Source organism: Osmerus mordax, chromosome 10 (assembly GCF_038355195.1).
Source record: "Osmerus mordax isolate fOsmMor3 chromosome 10, fOsmMor3.pri, whole genome shotgun sequence".
In the NCBI taxonomy this organism is placed as follows: Eukaryota; Metazoa; Chordata; class Actinopteri; order Osmeriformes; family Osmeridae; genus Osmerus; species Osmerus mordax.
The window spans coordinates 1,745,081-1,764,215 of NC_090059.1; the positions used below are offsets into that span (position 1 = coordinate 1,745,081).

The following is a 19,135-nucleotide window of genomic DNA, read 5'->3' on the forward strand; positions in this document are numbered from 1 at the left end:
GCTAAAACAAAGGCATGCAAATGTCCCATGGCTCTTCCTTCATTGGCTCCCTTGCATAGACCTGGCACGCGCGCGTGTGCGTGTTTGCAACCCTAGTTGAATCTCTGGTTCTGGTGTCGTAAAAGCTCAACCCCCCAAACATCCTCTCAGCCTTGGTCTGTAACACATGCTCACCCTTCCCCCAGGTCAAGATAAGGGCCCAGTATGTTTACATAAGCCTAGAGTTAATTCAGGGGTAGCCTCTCCTTGCATACAAAACTAAACACAGTATCATTTTATACAGAATAAAAGTGTTACATCTTAAATCTTTCCGACACAGGAGCAGGAACGGGGTTGGCCAGATGGGCTGATTGCTCAGCAGACATCATCTCTACTTCCATTATTTCAACTGGGTCATTTTCAACAGAATATTCAGTTGTGTGATAGTTTTCCCCCTAAAAACAATCCAATCCAAAACCTTTGACTTGTTGATCTTTCCTGTCGTTAGCTGGCGTTGTTCTCGCTCCAGAGTGACTCTGTCTCTCCTCATCCGTGACTCCCACAGGACCTACGCTGCTCTGCTTCCTGGCTGTTTGAGGGAACATGTGGTGTCACAGTCGCTGCAAACCCTCAGGGGTGCAAGCATGTGTGTGTGTTCTCCTCTTGGTGCCTTGTCTATGAAGTGTCTATGATATTGCCATGGTGGTTAAATTGTGTCTCTTTGCATGCTGTAATGAATTGCAGAAAAACACATTCCATCAGACTGACTGGTGTTGCTACTGTATGTGCGTGTGCGTCTATGCATGTGTGTGTATGCTCACTCACTCACTCACTCACTCACTCACTCACTCACAGATGACTGAAAGCTCTTAACCCTCCACACAATCTCACAGCTGGTGAGACGAGGGAGGATGGGACTCATTTTCACTCTCAAATATATCACCGTCTCTCTCCCTCTCCCTCTCTGTCTCTCTCTCTTTCTCTCTGTCTCTCGCTCTCTCTGTCTCACTTTCTGTCTCTGTCTCTCTGTCTCTCCTTTTTCTCTCTCTGTCTCTTTCTCTGTCTCGCTCTGTCTCTTTCTCTCTCTCCAGAATTGTCTCCTTCCTCGTTTTCTACTGCCTGTCTGTCTCCCTCAGAGCTAGAGTCTATCTCTTGTCAGTAGCCATTTCTCTTTTCTTTCAAGCTCCACCCCACTGCCTACATATCTCTCTGCTCTTCCTGTTTCACAATCACTGTATCTCTCTCCTCATGCCTGTTGACTGTGTTGTGGCCCTACACCTCCTCAGTCAGTGGGGTGGATCCCCCACACACTGTTTCTGTAGCTGTTCTTCCCTGTTCCAAACGAACGGCCTGTGCTGTTCCACCTAACGCTGCACAGGAACTACGTCCTCAGGCATCCTTGTGGTGCCTGTTCTTCAAAACAATTGGTTGCAGACATAAAACTATGATAGCGTGTGTGTGTTTGTCCCTCCCTACAGTATCGTGGGTCACTCTGAACCCTACACTAAGCTCTGCTGTAAAGGCTTCTGCATCGACACCCTGAAGAAGCTCTCCAAGACCATCAAGTTCTCCTACGACCTCTACCTGGTCACCAACGGCAAGCACGGCAAGATGGTCAGGGGAACCTGGAACGGCATGATAGGAGAGGTGAGGAGCACAGTGGCAGCAACAAAACAGGGCAGCAGGTTCCAGGCTCTGACTACATTACTGTAGCGTGTGCAGGCATGTGGGACATGCCTGCACACATGGTGGAGGCTCACACTCACACAGACACACATGAAACACAGCTGCGTCCAGAGGGCCCTGTGCAGGTTCTCCTCTGGAGACTAACCCTGTCTGCCTGCAGTCCAGCCCAGAGGCTCTTCTCTGTGGGTGTGGGTGTGCTTGCAAGTGTGTGTGCGTGGGTGTTTGTGTGTGTGTGTGTGTATGTGTCTATTCAGAAGCCAATTTTCCCAAAATCTGCCACACGAAGACACACTGCAGTAAAATTGGAAACAACATAAGGTGTTACATGTATCCCCAGATGTTCTTAGATGTGCTAGAAAGGGAAAAGAAAATGGCAATTTTCCTGCCTTCCTCTTCATAATCCTCCATTTCTGTTTTCTCCCTCCTTCTCGTCTCATCAGGTGTTCTACAGGCGGGCGGACATGGCCATCGGCTCTCTCACCATCAACGAAGAGCGCTCTGAGATCATCGACTTCTCTGTGCCCTTTGTGGAGACTGGCATCAGTGTGATGGTTGCCCGTAGCAACGGCACAGTGTCCCCTTCTGCCTTTCTTGGTACTAGAACCTCTTTCTGTCTTTATCTGTCCTCACATGTCCCCCATTCGTGGCTCTGAGATCAGATGAGCCTCTGCCTTGGGAGGGTCAGGTTTGAGGTTTCAGGTGTGTGCTAGGCTGGCGTCTACCTGCAGCGTACCAGTCTCTCAGCCACACAGACTTACCTGCAGACTCAGAGGAGAGCGAGCCTCCTTGGGTCTCTCCAGTCTTCTGGCCTACTTTACTGAGCAGCTCTGTCTCTGTGGTCCAGAGACGCTCCAGGAAAGTTCTGATTAAAGTTTCATTCCAGGTTAGACACACTACAACTAAATCCCCTGTCAGAACAACATCTTGAACAACTCAATTGAATGATAAAACACAAAAACCTGACAGCAAGTTCAAGAATAACTAGAGAGGGTACAATTTCTGGGCAAATTGTAGGGTGGGATTGCGTCAGTTGCAGATGGGAAAATTGACCACTTAACCTTTTTCTGTCCTTTTTTAAAAAGTTGATAAGGACAATTTTGAGTGAAGAACAGATGGGTAAAATGTCCTCACTCAATTTTCCTTCACAACTTTTTTTAATTTAATTTAATTTGCAGACATGCTGGTTCAAATCCCTCATCCAGAACCATTCACTAAAAATACATATTGGATTCCCCTCCTAAACATGCTAACAGACAGAGTTCAGCATGTCAACTCTCAAATGTAACCACACAACACTTTACATTATGATTGCATCACTACTATGTAACTACATAGTATTGTAGGTACATTGGAACTGCCATGTGGTTCAATTGTAATAAGTGTTAGCGGTTTAGGTTATTAGAAAGTTTAGGAAGGCCCATTTTGTGAAAGGGGTGAGTGGATGTTGTGAAAGGCAGTTGAAGTCTGTGTTACCAAAACTAGATAAATGTTAACATCCACTTACCCGCTGGAAAGCCCATCCTTTTCATTTGTGTAAGAACTTGTTGCTCTCATCTGACGATAACCCTAGCCCTAACCCTAGCCCTATACCTAGCCTTAGTACTACTATTAACACATAAGGTTAAATAACACCTGGATCTAAAGTGTTACCTTCCTTTTTTACCAGAATACCATCTACTATTAATCAGGCACAGTTTAAGAATAACCTTCCTTTCTCAATGATGTATTATGTGTCTGAGTATATCAGAGCTGGCTTAACATCCCCTGTTACGTCATGTTCCTTGCAGAGCCCTACAGCCCTGCAGTCTGGGTCATGATGTTCGTCATGTGTCTGACCGTCGTGGCTGTGACTGTGTTTGTGTTTGAGTACTGCAGTCCTGTGGGCTACAACCGTAGTCTGGTCAGTGCCAAAGGTGAGTCTCGCACCTGTCTGCTTTCTGTCTGGCCCGGTAGAGGTGGCTTACTTTGGTGCTCCAGGCTGTGTAGCTGGTGGATCTGGGTGAGAGTGAACCCTCTATTCTACACACCCTGGCTGACGTCCTCTCACTAACACAAGGTCATGTCCACAGCCATTTACTTTTTGCTTGTAGGAGTTCTTGAATAAATTCTCAGAAGGTCAGAATGAAATAAGTTTTGGCTCCAATGTTACCACTACTCCCGTGACAATCAAAGAGTTCCAGAACAAGTTCCAGCAGATGAAGCTAATCAATCCCAGCATGCCATGCAGCACGAGCGAGCCACATCTCTGTGTCTGAAAGGTCACTTCCCCAGTTTTAATTACTGTAGCGCAAGTAGATATGTCGGATCAGATAGTGATTGATGGCTCTCTGATATAGCACACCACAAAAAGAAGCAGAAGAAGCAGAAACAGGCCACAAGCTGTAAAGCTGACAGAAGTTTTTGTTGACAAACAGCTTTTAAAATTGGGAGGCTAATAACTAATAATAGGCTAAAGACAGAGCGATAACTTGTCATGTTTTGCAGAATATATAATCATAGGTTTTGAATATACAACTTGTTTCATGTGCTGAGCCACTACAGTATTTCAGGTTATTGTGAACCTCCTCCCCTCCCAGCTCCTGATGGCCCCACCTTCACCATTGGCAAGTCGGTATGGCTACTGTGGGGCATCGTGTTCAACAACTCTGTGCCCATAGAGAACCCCAAGGGCACCACCAGTAAGATCATGGTGCTGGTCTGGGCCTTCTTCGCTGTCATCTTCCTGGCCTCTTACACCGCCAACCTTGCCGCCTTCATGATCCAGGAACAGTACATAGACACAGTGTCAGGACTGTCTGACAAGAAGGTAAGAAATACAGTGTGAACTATATATTCATGAGTGTCTAGATGTTGTAGTAGCTTGAAACTGGAATACACACAACTAGTTATGCAATGTTTATATTCAGAAAATTGTCTAGATGGCAACTGCACCCTTTTTGAGCCTTGTGTTTTGTTTTCTCCTGCTCGCCCCCATGTTCCTCGAGTGTCAGTAATTATATTAAGATATAGCACATAATAAAACAACAACTAGCTTCCACAATCATTAGCATTAACGATGTAACTATGATGCAACCAATCAAATTCTCAATGTGTTTTGTGACTGAAACAAGTAGCTTCACAATGGACCACAGACCGCTCGCTAAGATAAGATGTATTCCGAATGGTGCAACCATTTAGAAGCATGCAGAAAACTGCAATGTGATTGTCCAATTTCCTTTCCATTGCTCATTAATTTTGCTTTCATTAAAAAAGTGATTTGAGTGTGAGCAGCAGTGAGAAGTGAAAGCTTTGTGCCTCTGTTTTCCCTGTTTTTTTGTTTGCTCTCTTGACAGTAGATCTTTGCGATGTGAGATACTGAATAGATATCACACTGATAGGCTGTTGTTACCTGTGCTCTGACTGGTCTTAATCATCCATATGGACCCAAAGGTTTTGACCTAACTCGCCAGATGGTTTCTCACACATATACATCTGAGAAGTCGTCCTTGGAAACAGTTTGTGAAAAGGCAGGCACTTAAAAAAAAATACTTGGGAGGTGATTGGATGAACCATTGGATGAACCATCTGTCTATCATCGTGTAACTTCAACGTCGCCCATAGCTGCCAGTAGATTCTTAGAGGACGCTGACTGGTTTCCGATGATGGCTGCCTCGGTCGTTAGGTGCGCTCTTTTTTGTCTTGTTTTGTCTGTTAATTCAGTGTTCTGCCAAGATTTCCGGGGTTCTCTAACTAGAGAAGTACTTCTAAACATCAGGACTACAACTCCTGTGGATTTATTTCCCACTTTTCTGCTTCCAGCGGCGGAATTAGTGGGAATTATAGTCAAAGCCACCCTCGGCTTTGTCCTAGCAGCGAAGCGCCGTAGGAGAGGCAAACGAGCCGGTGCTCTGGTGCGACTCCGTCGGCGTGGGGCACGCACAGCGTTACCGGGGATATTTCTCTCCAACGTGCGTTCACTGAGCAACAAACTGGATGAACTTCAGCTACTGGTGTGGAAAAACAGAGACTTTCATTCATCTTCCGTTTTGTGCTTTACTTAGACATGGCTGAGTGAACTGATCCCAGACTCTGCGCTACAGCTAGCAGGTTTCAAACTGCTGAGAGCGGATCGTAACCCTGTGCTCTCTGGCAAAACGAAAGGCGTGGTATTTGTTTTTACATTAACAGTGGCTGGTGTGAAGATGTGACAGTGATTCTGCAGCACTGTTCTCCTGATCTGGAATCATTTTTTATTAACTGTAGATCTTTTTACTCGCCACGAGAGTTTGCATCATTCATTCTGGTTGGCGTCTACATGCCTCCGCAGGCTAGCGTCAACGAGGCTCAACGTGTGCTCGCCAGCCAGATACTGAGTGTGGAGCATGAAAATCCGGATTCCTTGGTTATTGTGCTAGGCGACTTTAACAAAGGCAGTCTCACTCAAGAACTCCCAAAATATAGACAATTCATCAAATGCCCTACCAGAGAAGGAAACACCTTGGATCACTGCTACTCTACAATCAGCAAAGCATACCATGCGGTCCCCCGAGCAGCACTGGGTCACTCTGACCACGCCATGGTCCACCTGATTCCTGCATACAGGCAGAAGCTAAAGCGCTGTAAGCCTGCTGTGAGGACATCAAAACAGTGGACCAGTGAAGCTATGGAGGATCTGCGGGCGTGCTTGGACTGCACTGACTGGGACATGTTCACGACTGCTACCAATAGCCTGGATGAGCTCACAGAGGCTGTGACATCATACATCAGCTTCTGTGAGGACTGCTGTATACCAACACGCACCAGGGTAAGCTACAACAACGACAAACCCTGGTTTACAGCTAAACTCAGAAGGTTGAGGTCAGAGAAAGAGGCCGCGTTTAGGAGTGGGGACAAAGACAGTTTCAAGGAGTCGAAGAACAGGTTTAGCAAGGCGGTGAGGGAGGCTAAACGACTGTACTCAGAGAGGCTAAAACACCAATTCTCTGCAAACGACTCTGCTTCTGTCTGGAGAGGGCTCAGGCAAATTACCAACTACAAGCCCAGAGCCCCCCACTCCACTAACGACTCCCGCCTGGCCAACGACCTGAATGAGTTCTACTGCAGATTTGAAAGACAATTGGACAGTCTTGAACTACCCCTTCCCACCCAGGAGGCCTCCCACCTCCCCCCCTCTACAGTGACGACTCTCTCCATTCAGGAGGGTGAAGTTAACAGACTTTTCAAGAGGCAGAATCCCCGCAAAGCAGCTGGGCCGGACTCTGTCTCTCCAGCCACCCTCAAGCACTGCGCTGACCAGCTGTCTCCGGTGTTTACCTACATCTTTAACACCTCCCTTGAGACATGCCATGTGCCAGCCTGTCTCAAGTCCTCCACCATCATCCCTGTGCCCAAAAAGCCAAGGCCAACAGGATATAATGACTACAGACCCGTCGCCCTGACCTCTGTGGTAATGAAGTCTTTCGAGCGCCTGGTGCTGGCACACCTTAAATCCATCACTGACCCTCTACTGGACCCCCTGCAGTTTGCCTACAGAGCCAACAGGTCTGTGGACGATGCAGTTAACATGGCCCTCCACTTCACCCTACAGCACCTGGACTCCCCAGCATCCTATGCCAGGATCCTGTTTGTGAACTTCAGCTCTGCCTTCAATACCATCATCCCCGCCCTGCTTCAGGACAAACTCTCCCAGCTGAACGTGCCTGATTCCACCTGCAGGTGGATCACAGACTTCCTGTCTGACAGGAAGCAGTGCGTTAAGCTGGGAACACAAGTCTCTGACTCCCGGTCCATCAGCACCGGATCACCTCAGGGCTGCGTCCTTTCTCCTCTGCTCTTCTCCCTGTACACCAACAGTTGCACCTCCAGTCATCCGTCCGTCAAACTCCTGAAGTTTGCGGACGACACCACCCTTATTGGGCTCATCTCTGGTGGAGACGAGTCTGATTATAGGTGGGAAGCGGCCAACCTGGTGACCTGGTGCAGCCAGAACAACTTAGAGCTCAATGCTCTTAAGACAGTGGAGATGGTTGTGGACTTCAGGAGGAACACAGCCCCACTCACCCCCATCACCCTGTATGACTCCCCAGTCAACACTGTGGAGTCCTTCCGCTTCCTGGGCACTATCCTCTCCCAGGACCTCAAGTGGGAACTGAACATTTGCTCCCTCATCAAGAAAGCACAACAGAGGATGTACTTCCTTCGGCAGCTGAAGAAGTTCAACCTGCCAAAGACAATGATGGTGCACTTCTACTCAGACATCATTGAGTCCATCCTCACCTTTTCCATCACCGTCTGGTACGCTGCTGCCACTGCCAAGGACAAGAGCAGACTGCAGCGTATCATCCGTACTGCTGAGAAGGTGATTGGCTGCAGTCTTCCTACCCTCGAGGACCTGCACACCTCGAGGACCCTGAGGCGAGCGAGGAAGATTGTGGCCGACTCCTCCCACCCTGGACACTCCCTGTTTCAGTCACTCCCCTCCGGCAGAAGGCTGCGGTCTATCAGGACCAATACCTCACGCCACAAAAACAGTTTCTTCCCTTCCGCTGTTGGCCTCTTCAACAAGGCCAAGGGACCACACTGACTCAAATGACTTATTGTTTAAAACACTCTGCTTTTGCACTGCACCACAACATGGTATCTTGTACATTTGTATTTTTTGTAATATTTGTATTTTTGTATTTTTATATTGTAATTTACGGCAACTTATATTTTATTGTATATTTAATTCTATTCTAATCCCACTTAGTACTGCTAGTTTATGTACCCTTAGTATAGTTAGTCCACATATTTAAATTTTAGGTATATGTTTATTGTATGCACCTTCCTGCCAAAGCAAATTCCTTGTCTGTGCAAACTTTCATGGCGAATAAATCCCTTTCTGATTCTGATTCTGGTTTGAACCAGAGAAGTTTGAGCTTGGCAGGATGGATTCTTATGTCCAGATGTCTGCAAGGTTACAAAAGCTTTTCTCCAATTTTTAGCACATAAAAAATATGGCCAAACTCACCGACTGTTTAAAATACACTCAAGTGGGAAGTAAGAGTGATATGTGTGACTGCTTTGTTGTTATATTGGAAATGTACTTTTAATGTTCCTGCCTTCTAACCATAACCTTGATGGTGGGGTTGTCATCTATATAACATGTACATTAGGTATGTTGTTTTTCAAACACACTCTCTCCACACTGTCTGTGGATCAGGGCTTTCTGAGCCAACAGGAAGTGAACTGGAAATCTATTGATATGTTAGCTAAAAACACCCTCCTTCAAGCAGAAAAAACCTTTGGTCCAATAGGATTCTTTAGGATTCGATTTGTTTAAAAACATGGATAATTTCTCTGATTAATTGCATGTGTGGACATATGCTCTGAACACCCACTCACCCATGTTCATCCTAATGGGCTTTAAAGGTCAATACTGGAAGCAAGAAACAATTGCATTTATTTACAGTTAAATTGATTTTCAAGATTCAGTGCTTCTCTTTAAAGATTTCCTTCTCAGCGCTCTACATGTACATGACTATGGACTGTCATGTGGTCATGACTTCAACTACATTGACATAATTAACGGGCACGCGGTTGATTAAAATGGCTTTGACAATCACAACCAAAAGCAAATGTAATCAAATTGAACTGAGTTGATTGCCATTCGGTTAAATTAAACTGAATTGATTAAAGCAGTTTAGTTACATTAGTTTGAAAGTGTCTAATTCATGAAATCTTCTTTGTTGAATGTTCCAGTTCCAGAAGCCGCAGGAACATTATCCTCCGTTCCGGTTTGGGACGGTGCCTAACGGGAGCACAGAGAGGAACATCCGCAGTAACTACCCAGACATGCACACACACATGGTCAAATACAACCAGAAGGGGGTGGAGGAGGCCCTCAACAGCCTTAAAACAGGGTACACACCTGGCCACACCAAACATCCCATTCACCTCTAACACTTCCTGAAACACAATCAGCTTCCATGATACCCCCACACCCCAGACAGGGCTGAATTGAAGTTGTTGCTGTTGTGTCAAGCCTCCCCTCCCTCTATCATCCAGGAAGCTGGATGCGTTCATCTATGACGCAGCGGTATTGAACTACATGGCCGGGAAGGACGAGGGCTGTAAGCTGGTCACCATAGGCAGTGGAAAGGTCTTCGCTACCACCGGTTACGGCATTGCACTCCAGAAGGACTCACGCTGGAAACGACCCATAGATTTGGCCCTGCTGCAGTTCCTAGGAGATGGTGGGCTGAGACACACTGACATACACACACACACCATGAGCTGGATTGGATCCAGATAGTAGACAGCAGTACCAGGGGAGGGAGCTTAGAGAATAGTTAATATCCTCTAGTCCAGCAGGAGGTAGGTAGCAGGTAGGAATATGAGAAACACTCAAACACACACACGCATACACACACAGACACCCGTATTGCACAGTCAATGTGGATCTAGTGAATATTCTTTTTATCTAAATGTCTGCACCGTTACTCATTGTTTAAATACATCATACAAAAAACAAACAAATAAAAAGCATTTTCTTTTAACCTTCATGCTGTGGGGGGTGTGAGACAGCCAGATGGTTAAAAGAAAATGCTTCATTATATTTTTGTATGAGGTAAAGTTGTCACAACACGTGGGGGGGGTCACAATGACTGAAGGGTCACAATGACCTGAAGATAACACAAGGGTTCAACAGCTGATCAATGTTAACATCATAGAATAATGTAATTGCCTTTAGGACACAGCTGTTTTACTAAAGATATTTTGTGTTTCTCTATGTATGATGTATTTGTATGAAAATGTGTATCTCAAAATCTGATTTTTCTCAATGAGACCAACGTGTATAAATAAAGGTTGAATCAGATGTATTATGCTAGATTCATGTGTGATGCCCAGACTCCCTGAGGAGTCCTGTCACAGCAGGTCCTGTCCACCAGGCCAGCTGCACCTCCACTAGGACCCAGCAGGAAAGGAATACACACACTTTCCATAACAGCTACTTGACCACCTGAATGTGAGTCCAAAGCTCTGTGTCTGTCACACCAGCATCTCGTCTCTCTTCCTCCTCTCCTCCCCCTTTCTCTCTCTCTCTCTCTCTCTCTCTCTCTCTCTCTCTCTCTCTCTCTCTCTCTCTCTCTCTCTCTCTCGCCCTGTCCCTCCCCCAGGAGACACACAGCGCCTGGAGACGGTGTGGTTGTCTGGGATCTGTCAGAATGAGAAGAACGAGGTGATGAGCAGTAAGCTGGACATAGACAACATGGCGGGAGTGTTCTACATGTTGCTGGTGGCCATGGGCCTCAGCCTGCTGGTGTTCTCCTGGGAGCACCTGCTCTACTGGAAACTACGACACTCCCTCCACAAGTCCCCCAAACTAGACGTCCTACTGGCTATCAGCAGGGTGAGCTGGCATACAGAGCTTGATTGGTTCATTGATTGAGTAGGTGATTGTTTTCATTGGCTGGCTTGCAGCCGTTGTCATCACAATTTTTCCTTTTCTGTTTGTTTGTTGTGGTCCAAGTCATTGATCACAACATTAAACACATGGTCAGGGTTTAGAAACACAACACTGAAGTTGACACAGTATCTAAACCTCTCATCTCTTTTGCTTTTTTGTCACCATGACAAAGGAGGTGGAAAGATAAAAAAGGTTTATGAAGACACAGAGGCCTTTTAAAGGGAGGTCAAAACCAAAAACTCTGCACAGGAAGAGAAGTCCAGGGTGAAAATGTCCTCAAGTCTATCTTAGTAGCGGAATAGATTTGGTGTCAAACTGTATATTTGTGATCAAACTCCGTATTCCACCCATACCATCAGACGATGTTAGATAAAAATATGTTTTAACGTGTTAACGCGTGTTAACCTGCCAGTGACCGTCTGCCAGTTAAACCTGATATCCTAGCATGATGTCTAGTCTAGTGACACTGTTAAACCTGATATCCTAGCATGTTTAGTCTAGTGACACTGTTAAACTTATTGTAGTGCAAGCAGTCTTCAAATAATATGTTATAATGATCCATTAAATAAGTTCATAATTTACATTATTTAATTATTGAATGTGTTGCAAGCAATGATTGTAACATATAATACAGTGTTAAATAAAAAAATATTTTTTCTTAGAAAGTCTATGTAAATGCAAATGCAATCATATTCTTATAATTATAAAAATAATAAGATACTGTTTGTCATTTACATTGTATTCCTAAATTATAGGTCTGACTTCGACATGCAGCCAATTAAAAAAGCACAGACAGCTATCGATGTTTATCCAGCACATCATTTAGATTACTGAATTAAAATCTGCAAAAAGCAGCCATTTAATGAGTGTGAGCCAAGATTCTAATTCCAGTCCAACATTAGCGTGAATCAACACCCAATTTGTTTGCTGAGAGTGTGGTTGGAGAGAGGAGAGGGGGAGACTGACTGCCTGGCCAATGAAGTGGATATAGAGTCAACAACACAATTTACCCACATACCATCCTCCTGCTCCAGACTGTGTAATTACACCATTGTGCCTGGCTTATCAGATTAGCAGTTAAATGACAATCTGATAATTAATCCTTATGGGTGGCCCCATGGGCCAAATTAAATTTGGCTTTGTCAGGTTTTCAGCCATCCGTGAGTGACACAGTCGAGGGACCCAGTTCTGTTTGTCTGACGAGTTAGAGAACGTTCCCTCTGTGTCTCTCTGTCTGGGATGTTTGTGTTTAGCTAGAGTGCACACACAGTAAAACATGTTTTCTGGTGAGGAATGTTTTCTACAGTTGTAATGTAACTTTTGAATCGTATTCATAGCCCTAAAAGCAACACGTTCAGCAAGGTTCATTGTGTAAACTGAAAAATAGCCTCTCCTTCATTCTCAGGGCGTCTACAGTTGTTTCAATGGAGTGGAGGATCCAGGTCACTCCTCTAACCTGCCCAACCCCGACCTCACTGCCAACTATGCCCAGGCTAATATGCTAAAGATGCTTCGGACCGCTAAGGACCTGGTCTCCACAGCTAATGTAGAGAACTCACTGGACAACGCCACCAAGGCCATAGAACACTGGAGTCGCCACGGCAGCAGCATTCCCATCCGCGTTCCCCAGGTCACCACGGAGACCGTGCCAGGGGGGTTCGCTTACGTCACAGAGGACCCCTCCCCCTTCCCCCAGCACTCCCTGACTTTTCCCTACTCCAGCCCCCAGCCGCTAACGGCTGTGACCTCCCTGAAGCAGCAGAGGGGGCTGGCCAGGCCCACGCCCCTGCGCTACACCCTCCCTGCCCGCTCCAGCTCCTGCCTGTACAACCGGACGCTCCCCATGTCCAGCCTCAGCAGCCCACATCTGGCCTCCCCAGACCCCCCGCCCCACCCCAAGCCCCACCTCTACCAGACAGGGAGGCTGTACGTGGACGCCAAGCCCCCACCAAGCTCCCCTTTCGTTCCCTACAGTGAGCTGCAGCTACCTGACATCTATGCCTCCCACCCCTCCTCCCTCTCCCCCCAGCACCTGCCTCTCCAGGACGGGCCCTCCAGGAGGAAGCGGAGGTCCAGAAGCTTCCAGTCCGAGGAGCCGGGCAGGGAGAGGAAAAAGCACCGGGACAAGGAGAAATCCCCCAAGTCCACTGTATGTCTGGCCGAGCTCAGAGCCAACCACCTCTTTGAGAACCACAGCCCGGGTCCCAGTGCTGACGTCATCTACCCAGGAGAGGTTCTCTGTCCTGGGGGAGAGAGCTGTAGCTCCTGGCCCATGGAGGACTTGGTGCTGGCTGGCAGACGCAGGCTCCACCGCCGGGCCTCCTTCCTGAGAGCCACCTGGGGCAGCGAGCGTATCCACCAGCACCATGAGACCCCTGTCCCCCTGTCCCCCTCAAGCCAGTCACCTTCCACCCTACCAGATCTTTTCCCTTGCATGCTGGCTCAAACCACACCCACGAAAACCTACAGCCCCGCCCACAACCACAACAACCTGTGTTACCCACGAGACCACGCCTACCTGCATTTAAGACAGGACCAGAGGCGGGGCAACGGGCGGGGCCGCAAGGCTCAGAGGCTACGCTACTCCCACTCCACCCACCTCCCCACCTATGGGGAGGCAGTACGGCAAGGGGGTGGGGCAGGACAGGGCCTAGGGATGGTCCAGAGAGCAACCAGCCTGCTCAGCAGACAGTACGCCCACTATCTGAGCTCCTACCCTGGCCTACCCCTCTACCACAGCCCCCTGGACCTGCAGCCACACACTCAGGCCCCCGCTGGCCAGCCCAGCTCCAGCCCTGTGTGCCAGCTGCTGGCATGTGGAGGTGGGCACTGTGGGGGCCAGAGAGGGCTGCTGTACCAGGACAGCCTGTATGGAGCCTATGGAGTTTACCGGGGCTCAAGGCCAGGACTGGAGGCCCAGCCGGGGCAGGGGGTGACCGGAAGGCCCCAGGACAGTCCTTGTCTGCTCAGTTCCTGGGGCAGAGTCTCCAGTCTGGAGTCTGAGGTTTAACTGAAGGAAAACATCTCAACCACTACACCTCTTATTTATGTATGACACATCACAGCTTCTGGGAAGAGGGACACTTACTCAGTCTGGAGTGGACTTGTGAAAAGATTGTAGAGTAGATTGTGTTGTTGCTGCTTACACAAAAACATGTTCATGTATTTTCTATCAATGAAGTGCACAAGATTTACTAGTCAATCCGATGGCAATATGGTGATGTTTCAATGGTCATAATGCCAGACAGACATCTGAGAAGTCTGGTTTGTAGACGAGGGCTGTCTGAGCAGACCCTCTCCAGTCTGAACCTCTGTGTGTGTGTGTGTGTGTGTGTGTGTGTGTGTGTGTGTGTGTGTGTGTGTGTGTGTGAGTTAGAGTGGGTGTGTATGTGGGCAGCTACTGTGATAGTTCACAGCTTTGGACTTTGAATAGAGTCATATATTGATATATTGTTTGGTGCAATAAAGCAGTTCTAGTTGTGGGGTGTGTGTCTTTGGAAAGATGATTGACTGAAACGTTCCCCCCCTGGTTACTTACAGTAGACGCTGACATGTTATAGTAGAGGCTGACGGGTTACTTACATTTACATTTTAGTCATTTAGCAGACGCTCTTATCCAGAGCGACTTACAGTAAGTACAGGGACATTCCCCCGAGGCAAGTAGGGTGAAGTGCCTTGCCCAAGGACACAACATCATTTTTTGGCACAGCCGGGAATCAAACCGGTAACCTTCAGATTTACTAGCCCGACTCCCTAACCGCTCAGCCACCTGACTCCCCATTACTTACAGAAGAGGCTGACATGTTATAGTAGAGGCTGATGGGTTAAACTAGAGGCTGACAGGTTACTTACAGTAGAGGCTGACAGCTTACCTACAGTAGAGGCTGACGGGTTACTTACAGTAGAGGCTGATGGGTTACTTACAGTAGAGGCTGACAGCTTACCTACAGTAGAGGCTGACAGGTTACCTACAGTAGAGGCTGACGGGTTACTTACAGTAGAGGCTGACAGCTTACCTACAGTAGAGGCTGACGGGTTACTTACAGTAGAGGCTGATGGGTTACTTACAGTAGAGGCTGACAGCTTGCCTACAGTAGAGGCGCTGACAGGTTACCTACAGTAGAGGCTGACCTGGTGAGGCAGGTGGTCATACATGAACAGCAGCCCACTGTCAAATAGGGCTTCACAATATATTTCTATGTATTCTAAATACTATATATGGAGAATATATCGATTAGATGTGTCATTTGATGTTGATTTCTGTGTTATAGTATATTTATCTATTCCAGAGTGATATTTGTATTCTCATCTGCCACTGCTTCCTCTTTTCTAACTGGCAGAGATGTCGAGCCACAAGCTCTCGTTTGGTGTTTCTGTCTATATAAAGTATATACAGTAGGTCTTCTTCTGATTCTCTATTATTTCTAGATCTTCCTTTCCTCTATCTTCATCAATGTCTCTCTCTCTCTCTCTACTCTTCTTTCCCTTTTCCTTTCCCTCCATCCCCCTCCCTCCCTGTTTAATGATTGGATTTTAAAGGAGGTAATTGAAAGCTATTCTAGTATCTGTATTACCTGGTTCTTCCACTCTGTAATTAATCACTTGGACCAATTAAAGAGCCTTTTGGACGAATATAAGTTGGTGTGTGTGTCTCTCTCCTCTCTCTTTTTCACCCATCTATCCAATAGAATCAAGCCTGTAAACTTGGCTGGTGGGGGAATGTTTATGATCATGAAGTAGGACACAAGCTGGGCAGAACAGAGTGGAGAGCTGGGAGTACAACGTGTTGAAGGAAAGAAATGTTTGAAGGAAGAAATTATGTAAATAAGGAAAAGAGGCCGGTCAGGAGAAACAGTCCTGGGGAGAAGGCTAAAGAGAAGAACAAATAGGTAGAGGGAAAGAGTTAAGCTGTGATGGTCCCTGTGCAATGTATTGTGTGTGTGTGTGTGTGTGTGTGTGTGTGTGTGTGTGTCCTTGCAGGCTGATTCATGACAGACCCTGCTAGGAGATGGCAGGTCACACGTCACAACACAGAATGTCACTCATAGGGGCGTCCAATCAGTTGTTCCTGAGCTCCAAGTTATTCCTTCCATGTGCTAACCTAACACTGTCCATGCCTTATCTTATTTGAAGAGAGAGCACCTATTTGCCATGTGCTGATAACTCTCGGTTTTTCTGTCATTGCTCCCCATCTCTCCGTCTACCCAAGGTGACCTGTTTCCAAAGTAATGGCCCTAGCATTAGGACTTAGTTCAGCAGGGAAGATGAGCAAGATTTGAGGGTCCAAACATATCTTTTAATGAGGCTCTGTTGCTGTGGTAGAACAATAATGTTGATGTAATCTCCATTACTAATCTGTCAGGTTTATAGAGAGTGTGGTCATTGGGTGTCACTCATAAATGTGTGTCACGTGCTTTCCTGAGTTCTGAGAAGCTCTGAAGCAGATCTGAAGCCAACACTCAAGGCACTCACCGACAGGAAACCCACACATCTTTGAGACGCTTTTGCGCCCACTTCAGGCGTATTTGTTTTGCAACATGCGCGTATAAGCATGGCGAGTTATTTACAAACATGCTGCACTGAGGTAAAAGCGCAGACTGCCTGTAGTGGGAACGGAAAATGGCAAATTGCGCTTTTCTGTGTCATGGGCGGAGCTAGTTCAGGCATGGAACTCGGGCATGGCGCGCCATATCACCCATCGCCGTGTTCTCAGCCCATAGGCTTAGCTTGATAGGCGGCGCTATAAAGTCGCACACATGCATGCACACGCGTCCTCAATTCCCCTTGTGTTCTGCGCTGCTGCCACCCACCACCATCCCCTTCTCCCCCATGTGGTCTATCTATTATCCCCGTGGGGGATTTAACTTGTTGCTCCCTGCCTCATGTCATGCATGCTGCAGTGAAGGCAGGGAGCGCTTCCCCATGTACATCCATTCCGCCAATGTTAAACCATTTGTCATGTGTATGACAAATGGCTAAATCTTTGTTTTCGCTGTTTTGACTTTGGTGGCTGATCCATGATAGAAAGAGAGAAGGAGGCCCATTCAACTGCTCATTTAAATGCTCGCAATTTACAGTATAGTGGGCAAAGAAAGGCGCTGCTTACCCGATGAACTGCAAGTTTGGTAAATACGACGTAAACTAAAGTATCACAGTGTGCGCTATCTGTGGGTTGGCCATGGCACTGATAACGCTACGTTTGCAAATTTACGTACGAGGGCCAGAGTCATTTTCCTACTTTAGTCTCTATACTTGCTCTATACAAAAAATTGTGTGAAAAAAACACATTTGTTAGTGTATATAGTATCAATGTGTGTGTGTTTGGCGTGTGTGGGGAGGTGGGAGATTGATGAAGTGGCAGAGCTGTCTAGCGAGATGATGAATGATAGGACTGGTGCATATGAATACATCAATGGAGCACCTGGGACCAGTTACAAACACACACAAACACACACACATACACACATGCATACACACACACACAAGTACATACACGCACACATGTACACACACGCGCACACACACACACAGACACGGGTTACATAACAGCCCAGGACCACATTAGGGTGTAAAGATAGGAGAAGAAGATGGGATGATGGAGAGGGCCAAATGGAGGGAACAAGGACAGAAGGGAAACATGGAGGGAGAGAAAGGCATAAGACTTGTTTAGAGTGCCTGTGTCCGAATCAGGGTTAAATAGTCATTAAACTAGTCAGGACCACCCAGGAAGCAGGCATGTTAATTATGCAGAGCGATATACTGACACACACACAAACACACACGTACAAACACACACCTCTGTCACACTAAACGTGTCACACACCTTAAATAAAATTGTTTATACATCATATCAATCAACACGCTCAAATTTGTATTACCTGGAACACAGTGACCCTCTCGGGTTACAACTATACCCTTGCACGCACACACACGACACAGACACACAATTGTCATCTGAGGTGCATAGTCCAGTCTCATCACACTCCTGGCTGTGAATAAATTGTGGCCCATGTTGTAAAACGGCTCCAGACGCTCAGTCACCTTGAGACAAAGATGAGAGGGGAATGTGGGGGTACGGGGGGGGTGGGGGGGGGGTGGAATGGGGGGTGATTGTCGGCGGAAAGATGAGAACAGAGAGGTGGGGTGAGGTTTGAGAGGGAAGATGTAGGAGATGGGTGAGTAGGAGGGAGCTAGATGAGCTCCTCAGATATTCTAGGATGGAAGGAGAGAGCAGGTGGGAGGAGAGGATATGGAGATATGAAGGGGAAGGAGGAGAGATGGAGAGGATTAGACTGCTGAATGCAGGGAGCTCAGGAGCACACAAAGGTGGGGATACGAGTAAATTAGTCTGTCGTTTATTTTTAACTGATATAAACCTTCCCTGTCACAAAGTGAATTTGACGGAATATAATTTTTTTTAATCAAGTAAAGATAAAAACAAGAAATAATACAAGATAAAACCAACCACTGCATCACAGAAGGAGGGCTGTGATTGCAAGACAGGTGTGCAAGCAGAAACATTCCAAAACACTCAACCACCAAACGAATTGTTGAAAGAACCCTGAGAATCCAATCCATGTCTTTCCTGATTGGATCTGCCTGTGGGAACGCTAATTACCTTGGCAACCTCCAGACTGTCTCTCAATTGTCCCAACAGCAGGAATGAAAATGAGTTCATTATTCCATTTGTGAAGATTTCAAGCCTTAGATCGGAATCTGGTTTCTGTCTATATTAGGATCAAAAGGGTCCAACCATAGTTGGGGAGACCAGCATGCTTCACACATGAAACTTTTATTAAAACATTAAGAACTTACCTCTCAGACTTTGCAATGTTTAGAGTTCTCGTTTTCAGGCTACATCAAACTAAGAAAGTATTTTACATAATGAGACAGATCATCTCAAATGTAAACTTCTGAAACTAAACTGCTTGTGGTGGTAAATGGCGTTTTGAATTTGTCTTCCCATTTTCAGATGCCATTTTATCTTAAAAATCGACCATTTTTACCTTTTTGAATACCACGGAATGTAGATGTTGCGAAGGA

At 46.7% G+C, this 19,135-nt stretch overlaps 1 protein-coding gene across 1 annotated transcript in view; it reads left to right on the plus strand.

Moving 5' to 3' along the window:
• LOC136950962 (glutamate receptor ionotropic, NMDA 2C-like) overlaps positions 1 to 14,102 on the plus strand; it is a 48,520-nt gene extending 34,418 nt beyond the window's left edge. The window contains exons 8-15 of the mRNA XM_067245497.1: positions 1,458 to 1,626; positions 2,106 to 2,259; positions 3,453 to 3,578; positions 4,242 to 4,471; positions 9,385 to 9,545; positions 9,691 to 9,878; positions 10,803 to 11,035; positions 12,498 to 14,102. Coding sequence (XP_067101598.1) covers positions 1,458 to 1,626; positions 2,106 to 2,259; positions 3,453 to 3,578; positions 4,242 to 4,471; positions 9,385 to 9,545; positions 9,691 to 9,878; positions 10,803 to 11,035; positions 12,498 to 14,102 — 2,866 coding nt within the window. The remainder of the gene's footprint in view (positions 1 to 1,457; positions 1,627 to 2,105; positions 2,260 to 3,452; positions 3,579 to 4,241; positions 4,472 to 9,384; positions 9,546 to 9,690; positions 9,879 to 10,802; positions 11,036 to 12,497) is intronic.
• The last annotated feature ends 5,033 nt before the right edge of the window (positions 14,103 to 19,135 follow it).